The sequence below is a fragment of the Parasteatoda tepidariorum genome, chromosome 7 (assembly GCF_982258835.1).
Source record: "Parasteatoda tepidariorum strain Cologne lab strain chromosome 7, Ptep-v5.0, whole genome shotgun sequence".
NCBI classification, from domain to species: Eukaryota; Metazoa; Arthropoda; class Arachnida; order Araneae; family Theridiidae; genus Parasteatoda; species Parasteatoda tepidariorum.
The window spans coordinates 40,706,152-40,725,283 of record NC_141761.1 but is presented as its reverse complement, the minus strand read 5'-3'; the positions used below and the strand labels follow the sequence as shown (position 1 = coordinate 40,725,283).

Sequence of the window (19,132 nt, the reverse complement as noted above, 5' to 3'; positions counted from 1 at the left end):
TCATTTAAGAATTAGTCTAAAATTTTCTACTTCCTTCATTTGGTAAAAGAACAATACTTAAAAAAATCATTTTAATGACATCGATATGAATCTCTTCCCTGTTCAAAAATATAAAATATTTGTCCTTCCTTCTCAAGGAAGTAATACTCAGGACGACACCCAAGTATCCATATAACCTGTAAAGTTAGCCGATCATGTATTAATATTTTAAAGAATTATAATTTAAAGAAATTTTTTCCATCTCTGTTTATAAATATTTTAACAGTAAATTAACAGTAATACTTATGAAGTTCGAATATATATATTTTTTTAAAAAATTCGGTTTTAGTTGGCTGCCACTGACAAATATGTATTAACTCAAATGTTGAAGGGTTATGTAATAAGTACGAAATATACTTTTATAGGTACATATTAAAATATATTGATATATTTTGTCATTTTTAAAACTGCGCCAATCAGTTTTATTATGCATATACTCTGGAATTAAGTGTTTTATGACTCCAAGAAAGGGATATGTACCTGAGAAAATCACTTAATAAAGATAAATTTTAACTATCATGAATCGCTCGCGAGAAATAGCATCACACCAAGAAATGCTAAATAGATTTTACCTTTATTCCAATGGTATAAATTAGAAACAACAAGCTTTGCTTGCTTCTGTGGCGTAACTACCACTACAAATATTAAATACCGAATCACTAGTATATAAGACATGTTTGTTAACTCCATTCCATCTTGAGGTACCTTTTGATAGATGAAGGTTGACATAGTCTATAAATAAATCCCTTCATTGGTGACCCGGACATGATAAGAACTTGCCAATATTGATGGATGATCCACATTAAACAGTTGATTTGCTTAAAAATATACTGCTAAAAAAATCCGGTGAAGTAAATAAAGTCTCCCGATCAATAAACAATATTGAAGAAAAAAAAATGAGCGAAATGCTATAAACAAAAATAAGAAAAAATAATGAGCAAAATGCTGTAAAAAAATGAAGAAAAAATATAATGAGCGAAAATGATATAAATATATAAACAGCATGAATCAACTAGTGGTAATCGTTCATCGAATTCTATCACAGATAAACTTCTGGATGGGGAGTAATGTGGTGCAACTACCACTACAAATATTAAGTATCAAATCACTAGTATATAAAACATGCTAACTCGAATCTATCTTGAGGTGCGTTTTGATAGATGAAGGTTGACATAATCTATAGATAAGTCCCCGTCACTTCAATAACGCAAAGTCATCGAAAATTGCGAAATTAAATTTTAAAAAATTGAAATTATTTTAGTTATATTAATTGAAAAACTTAGTGGAAGAATCAGGTAAGTGACATTTTCAGAACGAAAAAAGAACACAAGTATCCGATTTATTTTATTACCAATTTATTTGAAGATGGGACTAATAATTCTTTGCTTAATTTTATTTAACACTGCTTAATCTATATAGATAAAAATGAATGTCCGTGTTTGGGTGTTCCTTATAGGCTGCCAAACCATCCAACAGAAAGACAGAAACTTGACATACAGATAGTTTGAAGCACGATGAAGGTACGACGAACTGTTCAAGCGGGATGAGTGAAATACAAAATGGAATTTTCTGTTATTATTCATAATTTTAAATTTTAGTATGCGCAATACAGTTTTTCACACATTTTAAAGATAACAGTTCACACAGATAGATAACAAGTAAAGATTTCAAATCACACATTTTAAAGATAAAATCAGTAATAATTTCTATCTTATAACTTTATTTGATTAAAAAAAAAAAGTTTATTACGCGGATTTGAATATTTAACTATTTTTTATTCGCTGCATCCGATAAATTAAATGAACAACACTACGTGGAAGCACGCGTGGTCTTTGTCAACAAATTTATACTTTTAAAGTTATGTGATACCACGCGCTTTTTTTAAAAATGTATATTAATTCTTTTAAAACCTGTAGCTAAGAAATGATTACATAAAATCAACGGTAATTGAGTAAAAGAAAAATATTTATGTATTGAAAGGCAAAATTAATGGAAAACTGGTATTAATTCGCTGAGAAGAAACGTAAAAGAAATCGCCATATCATTATTGACGAAAGTGACTAATTTAGGTAAGTTAATTAATTTAGGTAATATATGCTTACTGAAATAAAATAAATAAACTATGTACTAGAATGCAAAAGTAATGGAGCAAAGATATTTATCTAAGAACCGTAAGAAATCATCACACTATCAATGACGACAAAGATGCTTAATTAATGTTAGTAATATGTTAATTGATATAAAAAAACTGTGTATGTACTAAAAAGCAGTAATAATGGAGAAAATATACTTATTCATTTTGGGGAGCAGTAAAAAAATCAATATTATTATTGACACTAATGCTTAATTAATATTAATAATATGAATTAATTGAAATTAAATAAAACAAGCTATGCTCTAAAAAGCGAAGTTAAAGAAAAAAAGGTTCATAGGAAATTCGTAGAAAATCGCCATTTACAGATGTCGCTTATTTATTGTGTACTACTGACTGCAATATGTTCTACTGGTATTATGGTTATTGGCACAGTTTTAGTAAGAAGTTTTGGCGAAATAGGTTGCGTGTATTAAATTCTGCATTTTAGATAAGTCAATCGCCAAAGATAAAATACGAAATTTAAACATAACTTTTATAGTATTTTAACAACTAAATTAAAAACTTCTAGGATTATATTCAAGCACGTAGAACCAAAGAATCGACTTAAAGCAAATCACAAAAGAGAGAAAAGAACGACATTCACTTGAAATTCAATTCAGTTCATTATACTTTTTGAAGAAGATTACAAATATACATTGATGATACTTTGAAGTTTACAGGTTCGTCAGAGAATGAACTTTGGTACTTGAATCTAGTAGGTTGATTACACAATTATTTCCGTAATTGCAGAAAATATTTTGTTCAGTGGTAAAGATAGTGTATTAATATTGTAATGGATTTGAATATAAAGAACTTAGTTTCTCAACTACCGTCATTCGGGGCTACTTTGTGCAGGATTTCGCAGTTTTTGAACTTTGACATGTAAAAAAACTATGTTAATTCAAACTTTAGTAAAATTTATCGATATTATATTTATAACTGGACTCAGACGAGTGAATTTGATCAATATTAGCATTATTTGTATGTAATATTTACGAATAATAAGTCAAAACATACATTGCACAAAGTAGCCCCATTAATGGGGCTACTTTGTGCAGCGATAGGAATTCAGTTTAATAATCATGTTTTTAGTAAAATATTGATATAAAATTGTTAAAAAAGTTAATTGTTGACATTTTTAAAGACAAAAACATCAAGATATGTAAAGATAATAGTTTGAAAATAATTTTCAGCGTTAAAAAACCATTTTTTTTGAAGAATTATTTCTTAAAAAGAATGTTTATTTCAAAACATTTGAGTTTAAACAAAAGGAAACCATACACTTTTTTTAACATTGGACGTGTTTGTGTTCCTGAGATCTTGAGGGCCTCAATTTTGAGTTTAAATCCGTTGCCGAATTCATAGTTCGTAATGTCACAAAAAGTTTAATCGGTTCAGTTGTTTTGGAATTAAAGCAAATTTGGGTGCTTCAGAGAAATGGGAGTCAACTATACTCACTAAAAAATTTAAACCGATTTTGTTTTTGAATAGTTTAGAAAGTCGCTTGATTTTAATATATTGATGAAATTTATCAGTTGAAAAAGTTTGGTGTTCTCTATTATAAGTATGAAATTTTTCTTCAAACTATAAAGCTAATTTTTAAATCTAAGATGGACACTTATATTTCTTTTAGAATATAATTACCAGTGTGACTCTCGCAACAATTTCACTTTCCAAAGGTGTGATGTAATGAAGTTCACTTCAAACATTTTAGTGGTAAATTTCATGCTTTGCTTCAATATATATATATATTTTTATCATAGTGAATCCTCGAATCATTTTGAATTAAGAATTCTACTGTAAATTTAATGATTTGACTATAATATGTTAAAAAAAAATCATTGTCAGCTAAGTTATTCATGCTCAATTAATAATTATATTATTCAAAATGTAACAGTTATTAAAAAATAACTTGCTTGAAGATTTATAGAATGTAGAATAACCATTTCTCCTATTTTTCATCAGAACATAAAAAATTGGTCGTATAATTAGACGTTATAAATTGGTGCTCCTCTTATTTTAGCTGATTTTTATGTTCTTACAGGAAACTGGAAATTTATTTAAAAGTGAGGTTTTCAAAAAGTAATCGAAGAAATAAAAAGAATTTATGGGCAGTAAAAGCTCCAAAGTTCAGTGCCCAATCCTAGGGACATGTTATTTTACACACAGTTATCCCAATTTATTCAATTTAGTAACTATCAAAAAAATGTTAAGTTATGTTTTTTTGTTTTTGAGTTATAGAAAGAAAAAAAAACGTGTTATATTTTGCTTGAGAAAATGTGTTTTTTAATTCTCCATAAAATTTAAATCTGTATTGTTTATTATTTTTATTTAGTCATTCAATATTGTTTACTTTTAGGCATACTAACATTTTTTAGTAATCTAATTCGCAATTTTATTAATCATTAGTAGATTAAATAATGAAAAATTATATTTTGTATCTAGCCATCATAACATTTTTGGATAAATAAGTTTTATAATGTACTATAATTTTTCAATTCGTATAAATCATTTTTCATGATATATGTAAACAAAATTTTCAAGAACTAACATTATGGGGTCTTAACTTTTGATGGATCTTCGACTTTATTGTTGCAATTATATTTTTTAGATTTTAAAATTTTTAGTTTATCAGATCAGCTATTTGCTGCAGATACTAGTTTCTATAAAATTTTATTTTTAAAAGTGTTCTTGTTTTAATAAAAAAGATGAAGTATGTATTTAGTAACATTAAAGAATATTGAAATTTTTGACAACTTTAAGTTTTCATATAGGATTCTTTTACTTTACACATTGTAAAAATAACTTGCAATAAAAGGCACTGCAATTATAAATTTATGAGGTATCAGAAGGTATTTAAATTTTGCTATTAAATAATACTATAAAAAATTATATTTAGCTTTTTTGTTTGGTTGCATTATTTTTTTATTATTTTATTTCAATAGCATTTTTTTCCCTGTCACATAGTACTATACATAATTTTTAATATCTCTATGAAATGTTTTATTCGAACTTCAATCTCTATTACATTTCATTTTTAATAAACTAGGAAGAACTAGAACTTGTCAAGAGGCACCAAAGCTAGCGGCCACAATAGTCCAGACCTTTGATGATATCTGAAGATCCATGGACACGAAAACAACAACAGAACTAGAACTTAACTAGGTTATTATTATTTTACTCAGAATTAAACATATCATTTTTTTCAATGATGTATTTTTTTCATGGCATACTCAGAAATAACTGAAGTATTCTATTTGTTACATAGGCAAGCAAGGTATAAACAATTGATTTAAGCACATTATTTTTATCTTGTCCTATGTTTAAGACTTTTAATTTTTACTTTTTAAAGAAAAGTTTTTTTCGTAATGATGATCCTTTTTATTCATTTATTTTTGATAAAGCATAGTTATTATTTTTTTTTAAGAAATCTGAATTGGAGATGCTTAAATTTCTTTTGTTAAAAAAAAGTTTTTTAAAATATCCTTCTATTACTTAAGAATTTATAATGATTTTTATATTGAGAAATTTTAAAAATTTAGCCTATTATTTATTTTAAAGCATACTTTTTTTGTTACTTAGTTATTTTACTTAGTTACTGAAAAAATTTTAATTCTATAAGTAAACAAGCTCTCCTATATTTTAATATTTGTTTGATTTAATGCTTCCTTTTAATAGAGTGAATATTTAAATTCTATATTTTTCTTTTAATTGAGTAGTTTCATTCATTTTTACGATAAAATATTTTTGTTTATATAACAAGGCTTAATTTATTTTTAGAGAGAAGTATATGGAACACAGTAAAAGACGTCCAGCAACTTAATTCCATTCATTTCCCCACGGAAAGGCATTGCCACACGTTTCGGAAACAAGAATTGAGACCCTTGGCTAATCTTTTACAATTAAGTTTACTCTAGTTTGATTTTTCATAAGAAAATGAATTAAATTTTATGTCAAAGAATGTGAATTACTTCTTTTTTGTAAATAATGCTTTTATTTTACAAACCTACTTATAGCTAGCAATAAAATATTTTTTTTCTAAGATCATAAATTAAGTTTTATGTATTTTATTTTAAATTTGTATTCTTTGTAGCCTATAAATGCTTCCTAAGTCCCCCATTTTAATTTTAGCATTTCTTACCTTCAGTCACCATATTTTTTCCGAAATGAAATTAATTAATAAGAAATTTTGCATACTTTGTCCTATTTTATTTGAGTGATTCTATGTTTTCTTTAACCCTGTATTATATTTTTATTGACGAATGTAAGCTACTCAAAATATTCTCTCGAACCAACTTTCAAAATTTGTAATTCTGCAATATCATTTCATGATGTTGCTTATCATTAAATTTCCATTGTTCACTTTTGTTGGGAATAGCCTTTTCACCAGAAAATTTATTCTTGGAAGCATTGATAGCTCAATTTAAGATAAAAAAAACGAATTTACTTTAATTTCATGATTTACTCCCAGTTTTAAAGCACCATTTCCAAAATCACATTAAATTTTGATTTAGGAAATATATTTTCAACTTATAAATTGCAATATTAAAAAGAAATAATCTTAACACGGTCTTAAAAAAGTTGTTATAAAGTAAGTTCAGATTTTCCTTTTTTAATAATTAAGCTACCCTGTAATGAAATAAGTACCATATCAGATTGCTTGGACTGCTTTTAAATGTGATAATCTTGTTTTTTTTTTTTTTTTTAAATAAAAAAAAAGGTTCTTTACAAGTGTATAGGGTGTTCATAAAATAGGAATTCCTTACTCAAGATGGATGGTTTGTGTAAAGGTAGACCATAAGAAATATTTAGGGACAATGACTGATAGACCACAAGGTCTAATAGAGATTATTGGCAGAGCTTGCTGAGACAACCTTGTCTGTCGTGAATTAGTCTTGTCTGAGTATTGAAATAATTCCTGGAGTTTTTTTTTTTTTTTTTTTTTTTTTTTTTTAGTTATTGAAATAATTCTGCTTAAATATGTGCAGCAAGATTTATTTTCTCATTTAAAAATGAGCAGAAAATTTGTGATTTGTTTATTTTATTCAGCTTATTTAGTATGTTACCTAATGTATCTCTTATCTTTCATGAAATAAATGCTTAGAAAAACACTATTTGTTCTTTATTTTCTTAAAATTGTGTCATCAATTTTGCTGTCTAATTTTGTTTGTGTGTTCACATAATCAAATTGTAATTAATTTCTAAAAAACTAATATTTTGAATACATCATATGGCAAGTTTTTTCTTTAGAAATGATTATAAACTATGCCTTTCGAACTACCATTTAATCTAAAATCTTGAACAGCCATATAAAAGTTTCATACATCAAAGGAAAAAAAAAAGAGAAAGAGATTCTAAATTGGAAAAATAATCTTCATAATCAGGGCAAAGGTGGTATATTCATAATTCTGAAGATCATTTAAATTCAAACATTGACATGTATTTAAAGTTAGTCTACAAAAGGTTCTATAATTGTCATTAAATAAGCTTTTTAGGTAGTATTTATTTTGCAGAAAAAAATCACTCATAAATTTTTCACATTTGATGTGTTTGACACAGCAAGTAAATTTATTTTTAGGTAGCATTTAAATTAATTTTATGTAAATACTTTTTCATATATTTTTAGTGGCCTATTCATAACCACACTCCCTTATTTTTTTATGCACATTAATTGCCATTTCAAAAGTGATATCTTGGCAAGAAACCAGACAGCGATGCAAAAATGTACAATTTGTTACATTTATTTACTAAGCGTTTTTCGTCTTCAAGTATTTAAATGTGTATACAAAATAACCTGTTTGATCATAATAGATTTTAAATTGAAATCACAAAATAGCAGATTAAATTAGTCCAATTATAAATTCTATATGCATATACAATGGGCCAAAAAACTACATTTTTGTAGTTAATTACTACTATTAGTGATTTCTTTCCTATCTTTAGAAGACAAACTTTGTTGGAAAATTTATTTCACTTGTTGAAAATGGTTTTGAATAAGGAATTTAAAGAACTGAAATATTTATTCATGTTTACCTGAGGGAATTAGTAATTCTAAACCATTTTTAACAAATTATTTTTTTAATCTTCAGCTTTATGTTTTTCTTAGCAGTAAATATTTTAAAAACACTAGAAAATCATAAATTATTTTGTTAGATGTTTAATGCTCTTTTATTTACTCTGAAAATTAAAGTGCATCAAAAATTACGGAGTATATATATTTATTCCCTTCTACTGAACTAACATCAATATATCATAAGGGCACATTCATACTTGAAGGTGTGGTTGAAGTGACAAATTAGCTATTATTCATATAGGTTTGTTTAAATATTAGCACAGTATAATCCCGATATCTCAAAATTGAAGGGACACTAAAAATTTTGAGATAAGCTCATAACTAAATAAGTTCCAAAAAGTAGAAAAATATTTTCTAAAATATTACTCTAAAAAGTCATGAAACAAAATAATAACTGCTAATAAATATGTATGTAATGAATGATAGTTACCTATAAGTCTAAACACAACAATGATAATTAGACAAAACTAATTGTGCATTAAATGAAAAAGATTTTTTATTTGTAAAAAAATTTGACATAATGAGGATTTGAGAAGAAACTTCAACATAGGAATTCAAATTAGCATTAGGTGGATGTATAATGTCAAGGAGAAAAATATTTTTTTGACATAACAAGGTTTTCGACAAATTGAGAGTATACTGTAATACACAATTCTCATTGCATCGATTGACGGGCCTAAAAACATTTGTACCAATCAGCAGATTTAGATGAAATGAAAAGCTTTCGGCAAGCAATTTATTGACTCTTGCAACCAGTGGTGTAGTTTTAATGTTTGTTTTTTTTTGGGGGGGGGGGGAGGGGGGTTATTTCCTATCTTCTTTTGACACACACAGATATATATAAATGTCCATTATATTGAAATTAATAATGAAAACTTTTTTATATCAACATCTAACAGACCATGCATTAGTTTGTTAATCATGTGATGTGTAATTTTGGAGGGTGTTCCGTGACTTAAAACTGTGCCACTGCTTGCAACTAGTTTCAACCCATTAATCACTTTTTAATTTTGACGAAATTTCTACAAAAAAATCACTGATTCTTTCAAAAGTGTTTTGACTTTTTTAAAACTATGTTAGTTGTAATACATACCATCACTTTTTTCTTTAAATTTAAGGAAATTAATTATTTTTGGAACATATAAAACTAGTTATTGACCTACCAAATTTTCCATTATTGTGGCCAATTTCTCTAAAATTCTTTGCAGAATAGAATATAAAAATTTTGACCATTTATTTATATCTAAATTGTATAGTTTTTACTATACATTGTATATATATACAATGAATACTCAAAATGCATATAATTTTCATATTTTTGAGCCTACTCTAAAATTCAGTACACATATTGTAAGACTTAAATTTATAAAAGTGAGTAATATTAAAGAAGTCTGTGATGGTGACAAGTTTTCTGCAAACAGTGTATACAATATGCATGTCTGCCAATCAGAATCAAAAAAATTAGTTGCGTTTGAAATTTGCTTCCCCACTAACATTAAAAATACACTATTCAAAAGAATTAAGAGAGCAAGTATATAAAATTAATATTTCATGTGCTCCTTTAATTTTTGTGAGCAGTGTATTTGCCATAAGTCGATACAAACTATTTTTTTTAGACCACTTTACTTTTTTTTTAAAAAAAGTGGCACATGACACTACAAATAAGTAGAAAAAAAAAGGAGCAAGTACATTAGTTTCAATGCTTGGAGACTACTACTATTAACTATTATACATGCACAGGAATTATAGGTTTTTTTCCACATTACAGTAAAACCACGTAGGAAAAAAATAGATTTATGTCAACCCTAGTAGAAAAAATTAAAAAACTCTTTAAAAAAGAAATATCATATATTTAAACAGATTATAATTGCAGACTAAATGATAGAATTAATTTCTAGCAATTCCTAAATAAGTGTAAACTAAAAAAAAAAAAAACAATTTGAAAAAAATAATCTCATGAATTTTAAAAATTCTGGTAAAGGAATATAAGAAACTATAACATATGTCTAAAACTATATAAACATATAATATATAACTGTTGGAATATATTAAACTTTCATTATTACATTTAAATTAACAGAAAATAGTTATTTTAGATTTAAAGATATAATGAAAACATTTTAGATTATTGGTAATGTTTTCAGATTCAATAACTATTTTTATATTAATAAACAGAGCATATTTTCATACAATGCTGAAACATGTAAAGAATTTTTCATTTAAAATTTTATCCCTACTTATATGTGATATTATAGGTAATTTTTAACCTGTTCATTACCCGTAATACATCACTGAACACAGATAACCAGCAACATGTGAAAATAAAAAAAAATTTTAAGGCTACAGAAAATTCCATCAAGTTAGCTTGTAATTTAGCTTTGTAAAATGAGTTACAAAGTTTTCATACCACAATAAATGAAATAAAAATATTTTTAGCAGATTCGAATACTTCAGCAGATTCTGAGTTTTTGAAAAATTCACTGTTACTTTAAAAACATCTGAAGTAAGTGCTTAGTCAAAATATACCAGGTCTGACGAGATACTCTCATTTATTTACTTTTTTTCAAGAAGTTAATACACATCTTTACAATATTTAAAAAAAATGAATTTAATTTATTAAATAGATAAGAAAGTATAACCAAATCAAAAGTTTAATATAATTAATATCAGAACACATTAGTAATAGACAAGATATCAAAATAAAAATTTTAAATGAAAATAATCAATTATTGAAAATGAAATATAATAACACTAAATGATATATAAAATTAAAATAACTCAGTAGCTTTTATCATCAAGTAAACTTTTTTTACATCAACTAAATTTCTGATAAATAATAATGATAAATTGAAGTACATATTTAATTCTTAATTAGAAAATATTCTTAATTGTTGAATATTTTTCCTTCCATGCATATATTAAGAGAAATGTCTCAGTTAAGCAAAACAAAAATATATGATATAAATCAAACAGGTAGATTTTTTTTCATAAGAATTTTTTAAATCAACAATCCTACTCATAAGTCATGATCACTTTAAGAAGATAGAGATTTTATTTATTTACATAGCGGACAATTTTAAATACAATTACAAGACATAATGTAATTTATATTTTTATCCAACATCTTCTGGGCTAGATTATTCTTTCAGGATGATACCACTACAATTCATTTATCACAAAAAGAACTAGGACAATTTATTACAGGTTTCCAGCCAACAATAGGTTTTATAAGTACTTCTTAGTATAAAACAGGAACCATAGATCACCTAGAATAACACAAAAATAAAACATATTAAGATATACATAATCCCATATATTTGATAAGCAGATTAAAACTACTACTAATCAATAAACACTATCTAAATTACTTTGATTTAAATTGCTCGATTTTAAATATTAATGGAATTTTTTACAAATAAGTAAGCTGGATAAAAAAAAAGTCTTTTAAGGAATGAGAAAATAGATATCTAGGTTTTTTAATTGGGAGGAGGATTTTTTTAAAATCATTCATATACTTCAATATCGCATTATTTATCTTCGAAGGGATAGCATAGAACAATTTTAAACTATAGCTATATCTGATAATGGATATCATAAAATATTTAATAGCAATTAGTGCAAAGCAACTCGTGAAACTAAAATATTAAATGGAAAGATCTAAGGAATGTTATATTTTTAAAAAAAAGAAATCGAACTAAAATAGCGAAAAACATGTCATAAAATTCCAAACACTAACTCAATAAAATGATCAACATGCATTTCAATGTTTTTATATTTATTACAGAATTCCATACCTTTTAATTACACCATAAAATCCGTGAATAACCGCATAAAATCTGTGGCAAAACAAATAAAGAATATTAATTTTTTAAAAATATGAAAGAAGTTCATCGGATTTTATGAATACAAGCATGTTTAGAAATGGCAGACAACTGTCTGTTCGGAATCGTTCGTAAAATCGCTCTACGGATTAAACTCGGAAGATTGCGCAATAATTGAGGCCCTCACATCCAAAGCCTCCTAGAGAAGTGGCAACAAGCCGTAATGTTTACATTTTCCGGTGCGTGTGACGTCACATAGGGAGTGCAAGAATTCTCACTGTGAGCTTGCGACATTGTATAAAGTTGTGATTTGATTACTCTGATTCCTTTTCTTTAAAGAATTAAATTGAATTTCAGAGCAACTGTAATTGAAGTTACTCATCCGTATTCTAGTTTTCGATATTAGAAGGATGAATTTATTCCTTAGTTGTCTTTTTTAGAGCACTAACTGTTCTACCCATGTGGACCGTATTGGATTTATTCTAAGAATTTAAAGGTAAGTTAGTTATCAGTTTTTTCTTGCTTGTGTGTATTTAAGTTTATATTGTTCAATTACCAAATATTTATCCATGAAATTACTGTCGGTTTTAAACGATTTGCCAAAAGTTTACGAACTATTTTCATAGTTCAAATTTCTTCTACAAGAAATTCGATTTTATTTTTAACAATATTTATTTTGAGCACGGATAGATGCAAACTTAGTTTTGTATCAAACCTGATTGGAACATGTGCTTCAAACCTAAATTTATAATTAAACTAATGCTCTAACAAAATGCTCCATTAGCCTAATAAGTTGATGGAATTATACAATGTTGTTGTTAGTAAACTTCTGTTCAAGTAAATTATCTTAACTGTACATAAATTACTACAAGAATGTGAATGGGTTAGCAAACTACCCTATAGGTTATTTTAAAAGAATTGCCTACATTTAAAATTATATTAATGGATAAGTTACAAATCAATGGCTGCAATTGTCAGAAAACTTTCTGATTGCTCACAAACAAACAAAAAAGCTTATTACAATATATATTGACTAATTGATTTTTCTTAATATATTGAATTTGTAACTTACATGCAAATGAATGGAATGCAAGCACTTGCCCTGTGCACGGAAAATTCTCATGTTTCGCAGAAAATTTTTGAAGTCTTAAAAAATAATAATCATAATATATAATCAAAAATGTACTTATTTTTGAAGAGATTAACTTTTCCTCTCATACTTGGAAAGAAATCTCACCCATCACATAGGCAGGCCAATGTGATACATAAGAAAAACATTTCCTTTCACTAATAGCTCATGTTTAAAAAAAAAATCTCTCTTTGTTTTAAAAGTTTTTGTGCTTATGAATATTAATAATTTGAGATTTAATTTATGCCCATGCTGACAGTCAGTAATGAAATATATTTTGTTTTCATTTCCATTAGAATTCATCAATTCCTTTCATTAATTAATAGCTTTTAATTTTTTTTTTAAATTTTCAATTGATATCTGAAATAGTGCTTTGTGTTAATACAATAAATAGTGCTTTTATAAGTATTTTATTACGCTTTAAAAATTTTTGTTTGACACCATGATGTTTTTCGGTGTGGCACTTTTTGGCCCAACATCTGTGTGCGCAGAAAGCTTTTGGTTTTATACGAGTCTGCTTATATGTAATTTAGCTAATGAAAAGGTGTGTATTCGAGTACAAATATTTTAAATAATTCTCACATCTTTTGTAACTTGGAAAACAACAGTTTTTCTGTATTGAGTGTAATTTAATTCAAATGCTGTAAATTTGAATATTTGTTTTTTTTCTTCTTCTTAGATGCCTCGCACATGTTGTGTCCCAAAATGCCGTTCAAATTATAGAGGTGAGCAGTATACTACAGTATTCCACTTCCCGAAGGATGCAGACTTAAATTTAAAGTGGCAGAATAGTATACACAGAGAAGGTTACACCGTAACAAAAAATAGTGTTGTCTGTATCAAACATTTTGAAGAACGTTTTATTGAAAGGAACAATCAGGCAACTAGACCAGATGGAACATTATTAGTGCTACCAAGGAAGTGTCCAGTATTACTACCAGGAGCTTTTCCCTCTATTTTTCCAAATCTTCCTGCCTATTTAACCACATCAGTGCCTCAAAAAAGAAAATCTCCCGAAGAAAGAGAGAATGAACAAATGAATAGAAATGAAGTTGAATTTGAGCAATGGATGGCGAAAGACAAAATCGATGGCTTTGAGAATTTCAAATCTAATTTTAGATTGAAACTTCCAAAAAATTGGATTGTACTTTCAGATGAAAAAGACCTTTATTTTGGAAAATTAAATTTTGAGGTTTTCCCTTCAATAACTGTCAGCGCCTGCATATCTAGTGATTTAAGTGTTTCGGTGTGGCACTTAAACTTTAAATTACCTCCTTCAAAGCTAGAGTGGTTGCTTGGAAAAGAACTTAAGTGTGAATTGTGGACAAAATTCGACTGCTTGATGAGCCATTTGAATAGTCTGACTGGTAATCTCGAACTTAATAAGCAAACTCTTGCCATTGATCTTTTAAAAGAATTTGTTTCTGAAAGTGATGACTGGTCATCAAATAAAAACTTAGAATTTTTAATCGAGCAGTTAAAACTGCTTACTCTCAGTGTCCCACGTTATTCTTCGGGAATGCTATTGTGGGCTTCAAAATTTTATTTCAACTTTCCCTCTGCATACAGACTTGTCCGCAATTCTGGGAAACTTGTTCTCCCACACCCCATTTATTTGAAGTCATTACTTCAAAATTTAGGTAGTTTGGAAAGTGGTGAAAACTCAATCCAATTGAACTACTTATCCAAAAAGTGTAGTGAACTTTCTGAAAATGAAAGACTGATAAATGTAACAATGGATGAAATATATGTTAAGCCACAAGCTGTCTACAAAGGGGGTAAGGTAGAAGGTTATGCAGTAAATGCTGATAATATGGAAGCTACCACCTTACAATGCTTCATGATCAGTTCACTATTTTCTAAGAATAAAGATGTTGTAGGACTTTTTCCAATGAAAAATCAAACAGCTAGTGATTTGTTGCCAATTTTGCATAAAATATTAGAAATTCTGAAACTTGCTGGGTATGCGATTTTAACCATAATCTCAGATAATAACCGTATTAATAGGAAGGCATTTGAAATAATGTGTGGTGGCTCATTGAAATCTAATATCGAAAATCCATATGATCCAGAAAAACAGATTTTTATTTTGTTCGACACAGTTCATTTGATGAAAAGCATTCGAAACAATTGGTTGAACAACACAGAGACTAATCAGACTTTTTACATTCCTGCTATGAAGTTTTTACCCTCCGGGCAAGCAATAAAAACTGTTCCTGCATATGCAAGTATTTTGCATTTAAAACAATTATATAATCAGGAAAAAGAATGTTCTGTAAAGTTAGCGCCATCGCTTACCAGAAAATCTCTCTTCCCCAATCACCTAGAACGCCAGGATGTCCAGACTGCATTAAAATTATTTGATGACAAATTGATCCCTGCTCTTCAAATGTCTAAATCAAAAATAGGCGAAGATTTAGTCGGAACCATGCATTTCATTGATATTTTTTCCAAGTGGTGGAAAATTATTAATGTAAAAACACCAGAAAAGGGCAAGCATAAAAGGGATTTATACTGTGATCCAGTTATCGGGGCTACCTGCCACAATGTTCAGTTTTTAGAAGAATTTTGTTTGTGGCTGCAGGAATGGGAGAATCTTCCCAGTCCATATTTTGCCAAGCCTAATTCTCGTTGTGGAAAACTATCTAAAGAAACTTTATTTGCTCTTCTTCACACAACTCGAACACTGATCAATTTAATTACATACTTATTTAAGGAGCATAAACCTAGCTATATATTACTTGGTAAATTTCAAACAGACTGTATTGAAGCAAGATTCGGCCAATATCGGTGTATGAGTGGTGGAAATTACCACATTGGTGTTTCCCAAGTGCTGGAGTCTGAGCGAAAACTCAAGCTTCTGAGTTTGATGACTTTAAAATCTAATAAGATGGGGACATTTCAAATAAAGTCATTTTTGGAGGCTGTTAAGGATGCGACTGAGATGAAAAGTTCAACAGCAATATCTTCAGAATTTTTTTTAGATATTCTTTTCTTATCTGAAATGGTCCAAGTTAGTGAGGAAAATTTCAGTGTACTAATGTACATAGGTGGTTATGTTGCTAGAAAAGCTTTGGATGGGTGCATTGATTGCAAAAATCAATTGACAATCGATAAAGAACTCTCGTATCAAGCTTCCGACGATATAAAACAATATCTTTCTTCACTTGATCGAGGTGGTCTTTTATGGCCAAGTGACTTCACATTCAATATATGTCTGGCAGTTTTTAAAATTTTTCAAACTTGCATCAGTGCTAATTATGAGGATGCATTTTTAAAAGTGCCTAATCAACGGCAACTGTTGTGTGAGTTATCCAATGAAAAACTGCGAGACGAAATAGATTATGAAGCTCTTTGTGTTTGCAGTAAGCCTGTAAGTATTTTGTTGAATTCTTGTATTAAAACTATGAGTAACATATTACTTAATAATTATATTAAATTTAAGAATGATAGAAAAGTTGTTAAAAAAGATAATGCTAGAAAACTGGCTACTGTAAAAAAGTAAAATATATGTTTAGTTAGTAATAATTGTTTTTCTCTCAGCATTGATCCATATTTAAATGTGAAAATTACTATTTTATACCTATTGAGTTGAGATACAAAAGTCATAAAAATTATTTTGCACTTTTTTTTCTGCAATGTGCAGTAGCAATTCTGTTTTGATTAATTTTAAGCAAACTGTTATAGCTTTGTTATCAATATGACCTTACCATTTATGTTTACAACATATTAACATAACAGAGGACTCAATTTTATTTAGTTTCTTGTTGATTTAATTATGTATACTTTTAAACCTTGTAAGTTTGCTTTTGTTCTGCCAAGGATAGTATTTTGGAATAATTGAATTTTTGTTTGTTTTTTAAAAATGATATAAATTTATTTACTCATTATTTGATATTGATCCAATAAGAAAGCTCTGTGACTTAGACTTTACAATTCATGAGGAATCACTTGAATATATATTGCTTGTTTGAATAGAAAATATATTATATTGCTTGAATAAAAAATAACTAGGATTTACCTTATTCCACGATTAGTTGGTTATAATAAAATATACTGTTGATTTCTTTTTTCTTTGTATTGTATTTGTATAAGAATCTTATGATTTTTATAAACCCTCATTTTAGTCGTATTATTTTTCTTTTTTGTATACTTAAATGTTTTAGTGGCTGCTTGTTTCGTTTATTTTATTTTGTTGTTTCTCATTGTCCTGGTAACAATAGACAATGTAATAGCTGTCATTCTGTAACCTAGATTATTGTTTTTAGTTATTATAACGAAGACAAAATATTTTAGCAAAACCCTCAAGTTGATAATATTTAAGCTAATTGTGTGTTGCAAATCATATAATGACTTATTTTATTACAAATTTCATAGGAAAGGTTTTAGAAATGCAGCGTTACAGAAATATTAATCACATGCAATAACAATAATGTTCATTTTTATTTATTGTTTAAATTTGTTTTGTCGCTTCTTTTTCAAGAATCTATTCGTTATTTGTTGAACAAAAATGTCAGCTTGGCAGCCTTTTCCACCACTAATTGGTTTTTTATTTTACTATGTTACTTGATTTCTTATTTTGCCTATCTTATCTACTTCAAAATTATCATGAAAATATAACCAAAGTGGATCATTTTTCCTTCCCGCAGACATTTTTTACTAGTTTAAACTTAAACTATAGGCACATATAACATGTATTAACAAAAGCTATATTTAAATTTTGAAAAAAAATGTCAGTTTTTTTTTTTTAATTTTAATTAATGATTTTTTAAAAATCAGTTGATTTATGTGAGTAATTTTTTAAAAAAAATCAATTGATATAAATCCTTGACACTCTGCTTGTCAAAGAATAAATAAGTGAGTTATTTAACCAAAAATGTTATTTTATCAATCAAAGAATTGGTTTGCTAATTTTTCAATCGATGCTCCTGTTAAAATTGTCTACTTTTAACAGATTAAAAAAACTATTTATTGGAGTGAAAATAATGTAATGCATGCATTAAGTGCACAAATATTTTCATATATTCTATGCTAATTGTATTCTTTTAATCAAAATAAGTTTGTATTTGTATAAGAGTCTAAAATCTGCTCTTATTTCCCAGAAAGAGTATGCTAAATATGTATATTTGTATCTCTTTTGAAATTTATATATGTTTACAGTTGATAATAAAGAATGATTGGAGAGAGTTCAATAAAATTTTAAATATCTGCTTCTTGTGTTATTTTGATTGATTTAGTAGTATTATAATATACAATTTTGTAGCTAGCAATTTGTGATTTTCATTATTATATTTTGATCTGTAAATGCTTTTAGATTTAATGTTATTTTTAACAATTTTAGTTTGAAAGGGCAAGAAAATAATCTGAACTGCTCTATCATTAATATAGTTTAGGGCATATATTTTCATTTATGTTTATTATTAAGTAAAATATGAAAAAAGGTGTGAGGATGAGTCGAAAGTAAAAAATACTTTATATTAAATGAATATCCTTAATTATTGAATGCATTTATTATTATTTAAAATCATAATAATTCAGTTCATGATAATTTTTGTTCTTAATACAGAGAGAATAAAACAAAATATTTTTGTTTATTGTAATTATTTTGTTAAGAATAAAGGAAGGGAAGATAAATAAAATTAATAGCTCCAAGAAAAAAATTTACCCCTTCCTGATTTAAAATGAAGAAGAGTTGTAAAGCGAATTTCACATTCATTTCATTTTTATTATTAAGTAAAATATGAAAAAAGGTATGTAGGTGAGTGAAAAAACGACCAATATTTTATATAAGTGTACATCCGCATTAATAATTGCATACACATTTATTATTATTAAAATCACATTTCAATTTATGATAATTTCTGTTTTTAAATGCATAAAGAATAAAATAAAAAGTTTGCGTTTATAGTAATTTATTAAGAATAAAAGAAGGGGCA

At 27.1% G+C, this 19,132-nt stretch overlaps 1 protein-coding gene and 3 long non-coding RNA genes across 4 annotated transcripts in view; 3 read left to right on the top strand and 1 right to left on the bottom strand.

Annotated features, from left to right (window-relative positions):
- The first annotated feature begins 1,970 nt into the window (after nucleotides 1–1,970).
- Nucleotides 1,971–19,132, top strand: part of LOC147807037 (uncharacterized) — a 24,526-nt gene continuing 7,364 nt past the window's right edge. Inside the window, exon 1 of the long non-coding RNA XR_015435741.1 lies at nucleotides 1,971–2,108. This is a non-coding gene — a long non-coding RNA (uncharacterized LOC147807037). The remainder of the gene's footprint in view (nucleotides 2,109–19,132) is intronic.
- Nucleotides 3,445–7,284, top strand: LOC147807038 (uncharacterized). Its single transcript, XR_015435479.1, has 4 exons — nucleotides 3,445–3,889; nucleotides 5,223–5,338; nucleotides 5,954–7,076; nucleotides 7,130–7,284. It is a non-coding gene; the product is annotated as an uncharacterized LOC147807038 (long non-coding RNA).
- LOC122273852 (uncharacterized) lies at nucleotides 8,718–12,187 on the bottom strand. Its single transcript, XR_006227794.3, has 2 exons — nucleotides 12,041–12,187; nucleotides 8,718–11,512 (listed from the first exon to the last, which is right to left on the bottom strand). It is a non-coding gene; the product is annotated as an uncharacterized LOC122273852 (long non-coding RNA).
- LOC122269119 (uncharacterized) lies at nucleotides 12,283–18,406 on the top strand. The gene is made up of 2 exons (XM_087168634.1): nucleotides 12,283–12,563; nucleotides 13,876–18,406. The coding sequence occupies exon 2, from the start codon at nucleotides 13,876–13,878 to the stop codon at nucleotides 16,699–16,701; it is 2,826 nt and encodes a 941-aa protein (XP_087024760.1). The 5' UTR covers nucleotides 12,283–12,563; the 3' UTR covers nucleotides 16,702–18,406.

Excerpts from the sequence above, each read along its gene's own strand:
- LOC122269119 (XM_087168634.1), top strand. The coding sequence starts at position 13,876 with ATGCCTCGCACATGTTGTGTCCCAAAATGCCGTTCAAATTATAGAGGT.